Source organism: Solanum verrucosum, unplaced genomic scaffold (assembly GCF_900185275.1).
Source record: "Solanum verrucosum unplaced genomic scaffold, falcon-dt-bn FXZP01000113.1, whole genome shotgun sequence".
NCBI classification, from domain to species: domain Eukaryota; kingdom Viridiplantae; phylum Streptophyta; class Magnoliopsida; order Solanales; family Solanaceae; genus Solanum; species Solanum verrucosum.
In genome coordinates, this window is record NW_026020105.1 from 768,720 (window position 1) to 783,813 (window position 15,094).

The 15,094-nt window shown below is 34.6% G+C and overlaps 1 protein-coding gene and 1 non-coding gene across 2 annotated transcripts; both read right to left on the minus strand.

Annotated features, from left to right (window-relative positions):
• Nucleotides 1–861: 861 nt before the first annotated feature.
• LOC125825251 (phospholipase D delta-like) lies at nt 862–13,674 on the minus strand. Its single transcript, XM_049504599.1, has 10 exons — nt 12,715–13,674; nt 11,698–11,814; nt 10,846–11,040; nt 5,403–5,705; nt 5,251–5,319; nt 4,966–5,113; nt 4,232–4,380; nt 3,577–3,723; nt 1,843–2,043; nt 862–1,444 (listed from the first exon to the last, which is right to left on the minus strand). The coding sequence occupies exons 1-10, from the start codon at nt 13,648–13,650 to the stop codon at nt 1,148–1,150; spliced, it is 2,562 nt and encodes an 853-aa protein (XP_049360556.1). The 5' UTR covers nt 13,651–13,674; the 3' UTR covers nt 862–1,147.
• On the minus strand, nt 1,027–1,127 carry LOC125825290 (U6 spliceosomal RNA). Its single transcript, XR_007442844.1, has one exon. It is a non-coding gene; the product is annotated as a U6 spliceosomal RNA (small nuclear RNA).
• Nucleotides 13,675–15,094: the final 1,420 nt, after the last annotated feature.

The window sequence follows — 15,094 nt, forward strand, 5'->3', positions numbered from 1 at the left end:
GTAAAAGATCCTAATGTGCAACACCAAAATGCAAGTCAGAATTTAATAGCAAGAGGCTTCAATAAATATAAAACCAATCTTGATTGGATAATCTTTAATTAAAGTTAGAGACAATTTTTTTTAAAAATGATGGTGATGTTTGGGTAAGTTTTTACATCTCGACTAATTGTATAGAATACTTACCACCTTCTACTAGTTGAGACAAATGATTATAATCACCTTTATCAAACTTTGACTAGACTAAGCAAATCACAAGTTAAATGTGTCATTTTTCATAGTAAGGACTAAACAATTGATTGTTTTTTTAATTCCTATACTATGCTACTAGTACCTCACCTAATGAACAACCTATTGCTAAATTACGAAGAAGTTAATAACGAGAAAATCTGATTTGTTAATCTTCCAAATCATATTTCATTTGATAGATTAAAATTTAAACAAAGGAAAGAAAAATAAAATAAAAGTGATAATCACTTATTGATAAACATGTTTTTGAAATTTCAAATTATCCCAGACTTTTACTTGTGAAATTTACAATTACTATTTTGGCAGAACCAAAAAGAGGCCAGTGGGGTCTATTTTTCTATCCAAATAATAATATGCAAAAGCAAGAACACAGAGACAGAAGACTAGCTATCCTTCTTTGCCAACAAAAAATGTTGAATTTAAAAATTTAAGAAGTAGATAAATTAGAAGAAATATGAAATTAGCATTTCCTGGAAATGGTTAGAATACAAACCAGGCAACAAGTACAATTCTGGTTGTTTTAATTTAAAGTTTTCCACTTTAAGGACAAAGTTAAATAAAAATATGTAGTTGTTTAAGAATAATTAAACCAATGTGGAATTAACAGAAAGGAAGTAATTGACAATCAAATTTCTATTTCTTTAACAGGGTCCAGGAATTGTTTACAGGCATTACAATATTTTCAAGTTCTTTTCTACCTTTTGATGTACAACATAAATAGATATGAATGAGAGTATACTATTTCATAGCTACATGCTCCATCTTGACATTGCCAGACTCAGAAACATGAGAATTGTTGAATTTGCGCGTGTCATTCTTGTACAGGGTCATGTTAATCTTTTTTGTATCGTTCTAGTTTTATCAGATGCCCCAAAAGGGACATCATGACTATTCTTGAAAATCAAGTGGTCAAAACATCCGGGATGGTAGGGGATGGGTTTCCTACTATTTTACCTCCAAGATCTGGAAAACATTCATATTCAGGTAAGGAACCTACTTTGCCATCAGCATCCACTAGTACAGGATACTTGAGAAGATGTCCATTCAATTCAGTGAAATTATCAGCTGTGTATCTCTTCCAGTTGTCTTCAGCGACTGCATTCACTCTCCTTACACATTCTAATGCTTCTGGTTCTTTGAAACAATCTTCTAACGTTCCGAGGTGCTCTGCCCACAGAGACATTCTATATCCATAGATCTGGAGATCAAGACAATATGAAAAAAGAAATGATTCACTTAAACATCAGAGTTTTGCTCAACTTCATCTCAAAACAGTGGATTTTAGTAAATGAACATTTGACTTCTAACAGTAGACTAGTATTGATTCCTTCTTCTTTTCAATAATTTGACATATCAATACAGTTTGGGCTATTTGAACTAATAGTTTATGATCAATGAATAGTTCATTGCCCTGGCTCCTGGTTCTAAAATGGAAGACATAGTCTTCTTTTAAGTTTGCACGTAACTTTCCAACTAAACCTAGGTTGCTTCCCCTGTCTTAATATGTTGTCCAAAGTTCATCTTTTCTCTCTAACTTCAAATAATAAATTTAGAAAATAAAGAATTTTGCAAGGGAAAATTATCAAACATTCGAACCTGTCCCCGTGGATGCTGCTGCTTCTTTCCCCAGGAGTGATGCGGCTGATAGGCACCCATAGCTATCTCAGTGTCCTTCGACCCAGCTAAAGATCGTTGATTTATGTTGGCTGAACCCATTATGACATATTCATCATCTACTATCATCCCTTTAGCATGCACATATATCATAAAACGCTGAAATTTAAACGAATCCGAGACCTGGTCGCATGGCAAAGATTGAAAACATGACTTAAAAAATTGCCAAGCTTAATTGAATCGAAACACATTATAGTAATTTCATGAAACATGATCTGCCAATATATGTTGCATTTCACAGATGCTTGTTATGTGAAATGGAGGTTGACGATTCAAATCACCAGTTTTTCAATTATAAAGTTACTAGACAACTATGGAACCTGCTTTTTACCATCTTTGAGCAAAAGTGGACTATGAAGGACAGCTGGGAATTACTTCAATGCTGGTATAGAAGAAGACCTAATTATAACTGTACCTGCATGTATTCCTTGGGCTATGTGGACTGTGGAGGGAAAGGAACAAAATATATTTTGTAGAAAAAATTGTAACTGTACTTAGCGTCACATACACATATAAGAACTATGTCTCAATCCCAACAAGTTGAGGTCGGCTATATGAATCCCCAAAGACCATGTCACTCTATCTAAACTCATCTCAAACCAATATTTACTTATTTAGTGTCAAATGCATATATATATATATATATATGTTACTAGCTTCTTGATTTAGGGTTATCAATGCATATGAAGCAAATACTGCTATAGTTACTTGGTTCCTTACATGAATAGCAATTAATTGAGTTTATGCAACCTCATGTATTCGACAGCTCTCAGCACCATTTTAGAGTTGTTTTTACATTAATTTTACTTCATTTGCTTATTGCTTGAGAAACATCTAGAAGCACCATGATAGTGACTCCCAGTGACAGTATACTTATCTTTTAGAAAATAGGTCACTGCATAGAGTTTGGGCTTAACACTAAAAGACCCATCAGGCACAACATCTTCATTGGTACTAGTATTCACTGCTCATAACAAGGACTTAAATCATAGCACGTAGGGAAATCTCTCAGTGCAAAACAGTTGAAACACCCCATCATTACCACAAATAAGGGGACAAAAACACAACACTCACTAGGATATGACAGATGGGTATGTTGCTTTGTCGTAGGAACAGAGGGAAAACATAGAATGGAGAAGCGAAAACTTAGGAGTGCATAGAGGGTTCAGCGCTTTTTTCATGTGAGGTTGCTCAAAGACAAGGAAGTTCTGTATTCATTTCAAGGATTCTGTGACAATTCCATTGACGACCTTGAAGAGTTTGAAACAATTATACTATGAGGACAGTGACTAAGATGGATTGTATAAATGAAGCATTCTAATCAAAATGCATGCATTGGCGAAATAACAGTGTGAGGAGAAATACTTAAGGAAGTGACATGAAAGGAAGATAGATAAAGAAATGTAACACCTTTATGAAGAAGATAGTTTATCCATATATACTCCCTTATCCAGACATACTATGGGCTAAATATAAAACCTACTAGATTAGATTAAAAAGTGACCGGTTCATAGACACCAGCAAGCCAACAAGCTAGATCTATGAGTAAAGAGCACAAATTTTTCAATTTCATGATGACCTTCCACTTCACTGCAAGTGCATGTTGTGTTTATATACTCAGTTAACACAAACTACACAAATTCACTTGGCTATTACCTTTTCAGCATCACAAGAAGATTGAGCATTCGCTTCACGGTTGCCAAGGCAGTAAAAATTTAAATAATCTAGTGGATGTGAGTCTAAAAGCTGCATTGACTTGAGCTCCCTTGCAATAACTTGATACATCATTTGCATTGTCTGGCTCTGTTGAAAGCACACGAAATCTCAATAAAGCACATCCAGAAAATTCTCGTGTCTGATTTTTTTTTTTTTTTATATCATAACATACTAAATCATCAAAATTAAATAGAAAAATGGCATAAGCTTGAGACAACATAAAATATTTTAGTATAAGGTAGCATTCTTTATCAAAATTATCCTCTCATTCATTCTGCCGGGTTCCTCAAATACAAAAGATTTTCCCATTGATATCCTTTCTCAAAATCTTTTTTCCTTGGTTTTGTGTCCCTACATATTTAAGAAATAAAATACCAATTTATAAGGATGAGAATGATTAGAAAATGGGCAGCTATTTCCATTCCCTTTTATGCTAATCGACATGATAACAGATGCATAAGATTTTTGGATACCCAAACAGCTGGCATCTCTATTAGCTGTCCAACGTGAGCAGTGTATCACATAATCAATGTTAGATGAAATTACATTTATGAAATCCAATATACAGGTAATGATGTTCCAGGAAACAGATTACCTGCCAGTATAGAATTTCTTGCATAGTAGTTGACTTGGGATCCCCCTCGGGCCACATGGGCATAACAACATATACACAAAACCGTTCCTTGGATCTAATTTTACTAGCAATTTTCAGTGCCAACTCCATTGGTACCAGATGATCAGCTCCTGATAAAAAATAACAGTAGGAACACAAATTCAAGTCTGGTAAGAAAGAAGAACCAATGCATTTAAGTCGAAGTAGAACAAGAAATTTTGATCAGCTCAACTGATGACTGGACGATCCTATTAAACTTGTAAGAGCTATAAAAAGTACTGCTTTCAGGAAGAAATGGAAAACTTTCAAGACTTGCTGTTAATGAAACACTTGAAGAAAATAAAGTGGAGACGAATTGGAACTTACAAAATTTTTAAACTTTGTTCTAGGAATAGGAAGTACAAAACATTGAAACCTGTTAGAGTATAACAGCAACTTTCTGATGCAATTATTAACACGGACACATCTTATCTGTATGATGACCGTGTAAAATATGATAGTTAAAGTAACATCTGACTTTCCCATCTGGATTTACCTATTAGTCAAATGCACTGAAGTAGCAAATGTAAATTGGCTCAATAATTTTACTTGTGAATATAAAACCAAGCCATATCTTTTGGTTGAGAATCATATCTTTTATTTATTTATTTGGGGGTACATAGTGTCATGTATTTTACATTTATATTCGACAATACAGCAACAGAATATAAATTTACCTGCATCTTTGTATGATGGCCAAGCGTATGATGACCCAAGAAAATACTGATTTTCAATATATATGAAATGCTGAGCGGATCTTATCGCCTGGATGTATGCTGCTTCAATGCTTTTGTCTACTACCAGATCTTTTGAGCTGATAAGGTTCTGCAAAAGACATAATGCACAGAAATTGTGAATAGTGATGGGCAATCAGATACATTTTCTGCTAATTCTAAATATAAAGTATAGCTAGTTTAGTAGAACTATGAAAAGATTATGATAATAAACTATGGTTTCTGTACCTGTTCCTCAGCAACATCAGTACTCCTGGGAAAACCTTGCACTGAACCTGAATCAATGGAACGAAAGATCTGCAATATGAGAAATGACGATGAGCATTAAAAGTGATCCAGCGAATTCTGTAAAATCATTTGCATGAAAAAGAAATATCTACCTGCACATGCCAATTTTCAGGGTGATCTTCCCTAGATACATATAGTTCGGGATCATCCTCTGGAATCTCAGTCCTTTCTTTGGAAACAGCAAAAGCTGGGCTGAGTATCCATGAGATACGCTCGATTTTTAGCATTGCATCATCATGCCAACGGGCCATTGTTTTCTTGAGAAAAGAGAATTCCCTCCACTTTGTTGCTCTCCTCCATCGCTGAGCAAAGTTTATAAGCATGTCATATGCAGCAGGTCCATCAATTCTACAGTGCAAATCATGCCATGGCTCCCTCGGGGCCTTGGTCCCTGGCTAGTATATGTGGTACAAATAAAAGACAATTATAAAGATATAATCAACTAGAAAACCACGATCAAAAGAAATAGTATGAAATCTCATGGTAGAAAAGACATAGGAAATCACATAAACATGTGGCTGGCAATAATCATATAATGAAACTGCCTAGTTTCACTTTCACAGTCATTGGTTCAAATCAACCATTACAACCCTTATCCTAAGTAACTTGGGGAGTTAACCTTATTTACGGTTGACAATCAAATACTCAATGTTTAATATACTTAATCATAGTCCTTGGACATGTCTAATAAGGTAAATAAATATCACTCAACACATTAAACTTCCATAAAGTGCTTGAGAAATTTAAGTCAAATAACATTGGAATATATCAATGAATTACTGAATGTCGAGTAATACACTAGAAAATTCTTAAAGTCATTGTTTGTGTAGTAAACTAATTTTTTTTATAGTTCTTGTTTACCATTCTCCAAAACCTATTTTTAAACTAAGACTTATTTTCAATAAAAAATATCATCTTGAGAGTGTACCAGATTTGACATAGTAACAACTGCATGCTTTGTATAGTGTTTTGTGTAAATTGGCTGATGACAAATATTATACAATAACCAGCCTACAAAATACAACTCCCAAACTAATTTACATCAGCATCCAAGCAATAAATTACAATGATATTAAAATAACAATATAGGAAAACACAAACTTTTACCTGAATACTCAAATTCCAGGGACATGAATGTCAGTTCAGATTTTAGTTTTTTTCTATGTTATTTGAATCCTTTTTATCACATAGACACCTAGTTTCTATAACCATTAGTATTTTTTTTTCTTTTCATCAAAGTGTGACCACTTCCCCATGATAGATGGCATGAAAAATGCAAAAGACTAGGCTAAATAGTTTGGGACAACAGTAGCTTGTAGGTAACAGTAGTTTCAGACACTTCAAATAGTAAGTAGATATAACAACATTATTCTTGTGGTATTTCAGAATAAAGTTAAATTAAAGATTTATTTTCAAAGTGTCCATGTTTCCTACATAGAGAAGCATTGATCAAACCAGAATGATACATATATAGAAATTATATCTGAAATCTTCATAAAGGAAGACAAATAATGGATGCAGCTCTCATTGCAAGTGAGTGTGTGGACTCCAGATTGAAAGGAAACACTCCAGGGGTAATGTGTAAGCTGGACATTGAAAAAGCATACGATCATGTAAATTGGGGCTTCCTACTAAACACCTTGAGACAAATGGGTTTTGGAGAAAGATGGGTGGCATGGATAAAATTTTGCATAAGCACTGTGAGATTCTCCATTCTTGTAAATGGAGAACCGGTGGGTTTTTTTCTCGTCAGGAAGGGGAATTAGACAAGGTGATCCTCTTTCACCCTTTTTATTTATCCTGGTAATGGAGGGATTTGACAGCTTGATAAGAATTGCTACTCAAAACAGGTGGATCAGAGGTTTCCAGATTAGTGGAAACAATGGTGATATTAAAGAGATTTGCCATCTACTTTATGCAGATGACACCGTGATTTTCTGTGAGCCACGGGAGGAGCAGTTTAGATTCATCAAACTAATTTTGTTGTTTTTTGAAGCTTGTACAGGTCTGAAAGTTAACTGGGGAAAGAGCAGTTTATATCCTATAAAGGATGTGACAAACTTCCAAAGTCTAGCTGACATTTTGGGCTGCGGAGTGGGGAAATTGCCCACAACTTATTTGGGTATGCCTTTAGGTAATACACACAAAGACATGAAGATATGGGACAACATAGTCGAGAAGACTGAAAAGAGACTAGCTAGATGGAAGGCTCAATACATTTCTTTTGGTGGCAGACACATTCTTATCAACTCTGTTCTAGACTCTCTCCCAACATATGTTATGTCTCTTTTTACTATACCGGCAAAAGTGGTTAAGAAATTGGACAAACTTAGGAGAGATTTCCTCTGGCATGGTTGCAAAGAGAACAAAGGATACAATTTGGTCAAGTGGGCGACAGTTTTGCATAGAAAAGATAAAGGTGGCTTGGGCATCAGAGATTTGAGGAAGCATAACAATAGTCTTTTGATGAAATGGTTGTGGAGATACACTGAGGAGAGGCAAGCTTTGTGGAAAGATTTGATTAAATGTAAATATGGGGAGGATGGATTTCTGGTGTAGTAACATAAGCACGGATGCTTATGGAGCGGGGGTTTGGAGACCTATTAGAAACTTATGGCCCAAGTTAGAAGCAAATTTACATATCAAGGTGGGGGATGGAAGGAGAACTAGATTCTGGTGGGATGTATGGATCAAACAAACCCCCCTAAAAGATCTGTTTCCTGATCTATTTATTTTGTGCACCAATTCTGAGGCAATGATCAGTGATTGCTGGACAGTACAAGGTTGGAATCTCTATTTCAGAAGACTTCTAAATGATTGGGAAATAGAGAGAGTAGCCAAATTGTTGGAGGAAGTGGGGGATTTTGCAGGCACCAATACTGACAATGATGTTGTTAGATGGTCACACAGTAAGGATGGGATATTCACAATTGGCAGGGCATATAAAAAGGAGTGCAACTCGCAAAGTAGCAGATACCAGAGTTCATGGAAAAATATCTGGAGGACTGCAGCACCAACAAAAGTTAAATGCTTTACTTGGCTGGTCATTAGAAAGGCATGCTTGACTCATGAAGTCTTGAGGAAGAAAAGAAAGATCATACTTCCGTGGTGTTCTTTATGTGGAAAGACGGGGGAAACTAACAGTCACCTATTCTTACATTGTACTTTCACAGCAGAAATATGGTCCATGTTTCTCAACTATTTAGAAGTGAAATGGACTATGCCCGAACATACAACTGATTTACTTAGTTGTTGGATCCGGAGAGGAGGTAGCAAGAGACAGAAGACCTGGTGGAATTTGATTCCACATTGCATTTGGTGGACAGTGTGGAAGGAGAGGAATAGTAGGAATTTTGAAGATATATCCAATTCCATTCACAAGGTTAAATGGAATTGCATTGTATCTCTATATTTTTGGTGTAAAGAGATAGGATTAGAGGATTCAGATCAACTTTTAGAACTCTTAGGATCCTTGTAAGTATTATGCTTTTTGTTCTTTTCTGAATTTTTTAAAGGTCCCCAGCATATCATTAATGCTGAAGAATACAATGTTTACCAATTCTCAAAAAAATAAATAAAAAAGGATAAGTAATTAACAGGATGCCCTAAAGTGTAGTTGCTTCGGGCCTTCAAGTATAAAAAGTAGCTCTGAATACTTTACTAGAACTTCTTTCCGCTCTCATTTCCCCACTTGGCATTTGAAATAAAAAATAAACCCTTTTAGATTGCTAAATTCCGTTCAGAAACAGAGTTAAGGCTGGTGAAATTCACAAGAGAGGAGCCTCTTCATGCATCAACTCCAGCAAGGAATGGAACTCTGGATCAATTGGTTATTGGGATTAGAAAAATAATCCCAGTATAAAATCAGGGATTATTTTATCCCGTTTGGTTGGATTTGTTCCCAGTATAGACGATACCAGAATTCTTCTATACCAGAACCATACTATTATCTTAAACCGGATTTAACCTGGGATTCTAATACCAAGATTACCAATCCTTGGATAGAACAGAAAGACCAAAATAATTTTTAAATAAGGGTAAAATTGAAGAGAAAACGTTATCTTGCTTTAAACCAAATACATATTTTCGTTATACACCGTATATCCCATTTTCAATGCAATGAACCAAACATTCGTCAAAAAGAGGTATATACACTGGATTATTAATCCCAGTATTACATCCCTTGCATTATTATCCCGGGATAACTTTTCTATGAGCCAAACTATTCCTAAAGGGAACAGAAACACACTTGATTCAACCAACATGGACAGCTTAGAAAAATCCTGAGCAAAACTTTTGCAGCAATTACAGAAGTTGAGGACATGCTTTACAGCCCAAACTAATCAAACAGGCATAAAAAATTGAATACTTTGAACTACAGGTTGTCCATTGCTTGCTGACATTTTTAGTCACATGAGCAATAGCAACTTCTAAAATGTCTACAAGCATTAACAGATGGATTAAACTTCATATGCTGGAACAGACTTTTGGACACTTTATAAGGAGTTAATATCTCAAAAGGTCACTCAACTTTGAGAGTTTATCTAGTAAAATCATTAAGCTTTATTTTATATCAATAAAATCACTTAACTTAGACATTTATATCAGTAAAGTCACTCAACTTATCATTTGTATTAATGAAATCACTCAATCAAATTTATTATTAAAAAAAATATTGAGTTATTTTTTATATGGACTTCATAAATTAAGATAATCGTGATTCAGGCTACATAGATTAATTGGTGTTATTTTAAACTGGATAAAGCGTAAGTGTTTGGATGTGGTTCGCCTGTTCAGTGGAATTGTGATTCAGGCTACAGAGATTGGTGTTGGAAATTGGTAGCAGTAGAAGCAAACATTGATTTATTGGCCGGCGGGTGGTGGTGTTGGGTTTTGGTTTCTCTTAACATATTTGACAAATCATTTGAAAACATGTCTATTTTAATTGGTCGAGTGATTTTATATGACTTTACTACATAAATTAACAAAGTTGAGTGACCTTTTGAGATTAACTCACTTTATAAGGTATATAGCTTAACAGGGAACCCTCAGAATCATTCTTTTCACATGACTTGGTCTCCACTAGTTATAATTATCAATCTGCAGCAGCCCAGGTAGTCCATCTAGAATAAACAATAAAGTATACTTGACCTTTTCCCAACTAACATCTACTAGCAGATTTCTGTAGTGCCATATCGGTGCCTGCTGACTGTTCTCATAATTTCTTATTGTTGAATTCGGGATAGCAGTTAGCATACATGTTTCAGCAATAGAAACTATAGTAATTTCGAAAATTCTTAGCAAAATACTCTTTGTTAGAAATTGTCAACATAATGCAAGAGAGAATATGGAACAAGGCTATAGATCATCTGCATTTGTGAGGCTGACTCTACCTACCAACTTCAAAATTCTTGAAAGTTTTTTTTGACAAGGTCTTTCTTGTAATTATCAATTATAAATGTAGGAACCACACCAAATTAAAAAATACAGGTATCAGAATTATCAAGGAAATATTTGGAACAACAAACTACTCACAGGATAGTTAGGCTGATGAAAATCATCTTTAAATACAGTGTCAAGATCACGGAATAAGCGATGTTCAGGTGTATCATAGCGACCATCACAGAGATCAAGACCTCCTAAGAATGCTGTAATTTTTCTATTATTACCAGGAGCCTGTGTATCAACAAGAATGCACTTCTGGTGATGCGTGAACATGGTTCCAACAACCTGGAAGAAAGAATTAAATATGTAAAATAATATCAACAAAGGGGAGATAAAGGTCAAAGAGTAAGGAAGTAGTTTTGTGTCAAAGCAAGAATAGATTTCTACTACAGAATATTCATGCTATCATTAGATATGCACAATAACAAAATTTAGCTTCACTCAACCCAGCAAAGCCTGAGGTGTTATGTTTATAAGAAGTATGTTTCTCCAGTCCACTATTCAGGACAATATTCACCATCAACAACAAAAAAGAATGCATCATTGCAATCTTTTCTTGCTGAACCTTTTGACCTCTTTTTTCATTTCTCCAGCAAACTTATGTGAACACTTTCTATTTTATAAGAATTGGGTCTGGACAGGACTATTGAAAGGTTATTGCAGGGACAGTAACTTCATAGTCACGTATAGAAGCTAAAACTCAAAGTTCTTAGACTATCTTAAATCTGACAAACTGGTGAATGGTTAAAAAGTTGACCTGTTGCTTCATAATGCTAATCTTGCAGCTATTTCAGGGACAGTAACTTCATAGTCGCGTATAGAAGCTAAACCTCAAAGTTCTTAGACTATCTTAAACCTGACAAACTGGTGGATGGTTAAAAAGTTGACCTGTTGCTTCATAATGCTAATCTTGCAGTTATTTCAAACGGCTTGATAAGTTACCTGTTGCTTCATAATGCTGAGCTTACTGCTAGCATAACGTGGTGACAGAACACAAATCACAGATGAATGCTTGAAGAACTTTTTGGTCTCCTCATCGTGAGTTCCCATTAATCCTTCCTGCAACAAATGCCATCTCAAATTATTGTAAAAGGTGCCTATACAACCAGAACTACAGCTGAAGGCATGCATCAACTTGGAAAACAAAGAGAAAAGCAATTGTTGTTTGACGATACAGATTACACTGAGCTCAGTTTGGCCAAATAATAGATGTCACCCAGCACATATCTGAATTGCATAGAAAGATTTCCATTCATAATCATGGGTATAACTATGTCCCTATATTAGCTGAAAATGTTTTAAAAGGAATTGACCATGCAGGTCTTGAGGCTAGGAAGGCTTAGTTGCCTTTAAAATGCCTACGAGCGGTATGCAGAACATTCGCATAGCCGTATAGGAAATTATGGAGGGCTACATAGTCATTGGAGTTTAAGCAAAAAAATGAAGAATTTCAAACTAAATAACAGCAACCAGCAAGAGTTGAATACGAATGAAAAATATAACTCCCTCCGTTTCAATTTGTTAGTCTTACTTTCTTATAACTCACTCCGTTTCAATTTGTTAGTCTTGCAAAAAAGAACGTATCTTTCCTTCCTTGACGACTCTTTGATTTCAATAAAACCACAAATTAAATGATATTTTGATACATTCTAAGTATCTTTAGTTTAAGACCACAAGATTCAAAAAACTTTTTTACTTTTTTAAACTTTATGTCAAGTCAAAACAAAACAAATAAATAAAAAAGGAGTGAGAGAGAATAAAAAATAACAGCAACTTGCTAAAGTTAAATGCTGCTAGCTTATAGATTCTACTAGCCATGAAGGACGTAACAATTAACAAGTAAAGATAGTCACGTGCTACTACTATCTAAACACCTTCTTTAATAAACAAGCATAAAGTATGCATTAAAGCCACAATATAATACTATACTTTATCAGAATGTATTTCAACAGTACATACGGTGGTAATGAAGAACTTATCATGCGAAGTTTTATCATCCCAAAGTAACAACAGAACTCTTACACCCTCTTGTGATTTGTATTTAAGTAATTCACCAAGTGTCAAATCACCTCCTCTTGGCAATGGCCTTGTGGGTTCTCTGATTAACTTAATCTTATGAAAAACAGACCACCCAACAATGTAAATCAAGTGATGAGCCTCTGAAATTGCATAACATATATCTTCCCAACATTTTTTGTGTTCAAAGTCTGTACCATTTTCCAGTTCAATTTCTGGGAATTTTATATTATTACTTACATGAGCATCTTGGTATAATTTCACTGAACTCCCTTTCCTCACTGGAAAATACGAATTTCTCACACCTAAATGCTGAGGATCTGAAGCAATCCCCTGTTTGTACAATGGGTTTTTCTCGTAAGGGTAAAACTTCATGTGTACACGAAGAGCCGTATCGGGTTTCGAGGGTTTCCCAGAAGACCCAATAATCGGAAACCAACCGGAGATATCCTCACCGGTAGCGATTCTCTCCGCCGGTATTTTCACTTTACCCATGATCTCCGCCCCGAAAAGGTCATCATCCTTGACCCGAAACTCCAAATAGGCTATAGGATGAGCTAAGGGAATCCGAAAGTGCTCATCCCAAAATGGGTATTGCGAGTTAGGAATGACCCGAGTACGGGCTAAAGCGGTTTGTGGAGCTGAAACGGTAACATATGGGTCACTGGTAATGATTTTCCGGTGGTGATCTTTTTTATCACTCCGGTAATCGTCTCCGGCGAGGTCGGCGGTGTTATGATGTGGTTTCTCGCATATGCCACCGAAAGTGAAGCAACGGCGAAGACGGTCGGAAGTTATGTCGAAGTTTGGTAAATGACGGGCTTCAATAATATGGAGTTGTAAATCTCCATGTAATATGATAGTTGTTGGTTCAGACATTGTGTTAAATATGGAATTGAATATGGAAATCACAGAATATTTATAGCATGAATATTATCGATGTTATTAAGTATAGAAGTAGAAAGAAGAAAGGGATATTCTTATTGCTTTTGGTAGATGGGAATTTGGTTTGATGGAAACGTATGGGATAATGGCACGTTATAGTGACAGTGACTGTTTTGTTTGTTGAGAATTTACGAGTTGGTCATGATGCATCGAGGACGACGATGTTCTTCAAGTGTTGAAACAGACCCATTAAAAGGATGTGCATCTTATTGCTACTCTTCCCTTCTTTTTAGTTGTCGTAATAAAATTAATTTCACTAATTTTCAATAATTACTTCAAATTTTAAAATAAAATTTTAAATATTTAAAAATTATACGAAAAATATTATAAGTTACAAAATTTTCATATCAATATATATATATAAACAGACCCATTAAAAGGATGTGCATCTTATTGCTACTCTTCCCTTCTTTTTAGTTGTTGTAATAAAATTAATTTCACTAATTTTCAATAATTACTTCATATTTTAAAATAAAATTTTAAATATTTAAAAATTATACGAAAAATATTATAAGTTACAAAATTTTCATATCAATATATATATATATGTTAAGTTTGATGGAGTTTCATTTGAGAATTTTAGATTTTATTTTATTTTATCACTAGTGAATTGCGCGATATGAAAGAATAACTTTCACGTATAGCAAACATAAAAATCATATTTGTATGTTATAACTATAGTTTGCATAATTACGCTCCATAGCAAACATAATTATGTATATTTCACTATACATATACAAAAGAAAACAGTTGTATAATCTGTTTCTGTTTCGGTATACATATACAAAAGATCAATTGTATAATCTGTGTTTGTATAAAGCGAGAAAGAGAGAAAGACAAAAGAAAATTGGGCAGGGGAAGATCGTATTTGTATAATCATAAGTGTATAGGATGAAAATATATGCATTTATATTTGTATATACAATTTTCTCTCGCTTTATACAAACACAAACGCAATGTATACATTTGTGTTTGTATAAAGTGAGAGAGACAAGTGAGAGTGGCGAGCGAGATCTGGGAGAGGGGAGAGAGAGGAACGAAAATATATGTATATATACAATTTTCTCTCGCTTTATATAAACACAAACGCATTTTATATATTTGTGTTTGTATAAAAGTGAGAGAGGCGAGAGAGACTGCCAACGAGAATGAGATTCACCAGGAGAGAGGCGAAATAGCAACAGTTTGCTATGGGGTACAATTAAATCAAACTATGTTTATAGCATTTAATTTGAATTAATAGTTTGCTATTATATACAATTTTCCCTATGAAATACCTCATTAATTTATAAAATATATATTTTGAAATATTGAGTGCTAAAAAATTATACTAAGCGGCTTAGTTCAATTTATTATTCCTACTCAAATTTTATGATTT

Bases quoted from the DNA above. Each gene is read 5' to 3' on its own strand.
- LOC125825251 (XM_049504599.1), bottom strand. From the start codon at position 13,650: ATGTCTGAACCAACAACTATCATATTACATGGAGATTTACAACTCCAT. The intron at 5,320-5,402 runs GTAGATATTTCT...CTCATATTGCAG, and splicing joins CTGAAAATTGGCATGTGCAG to ATCTTTCGTTCCATTGATTC. The intron at 4,381-4,965 runs GTAAATTTATAT...ATTTTTTATCAG, and splicing joins GCCATCATACAAAGATGCAG to GAGCTGATCATCTGGTACCA.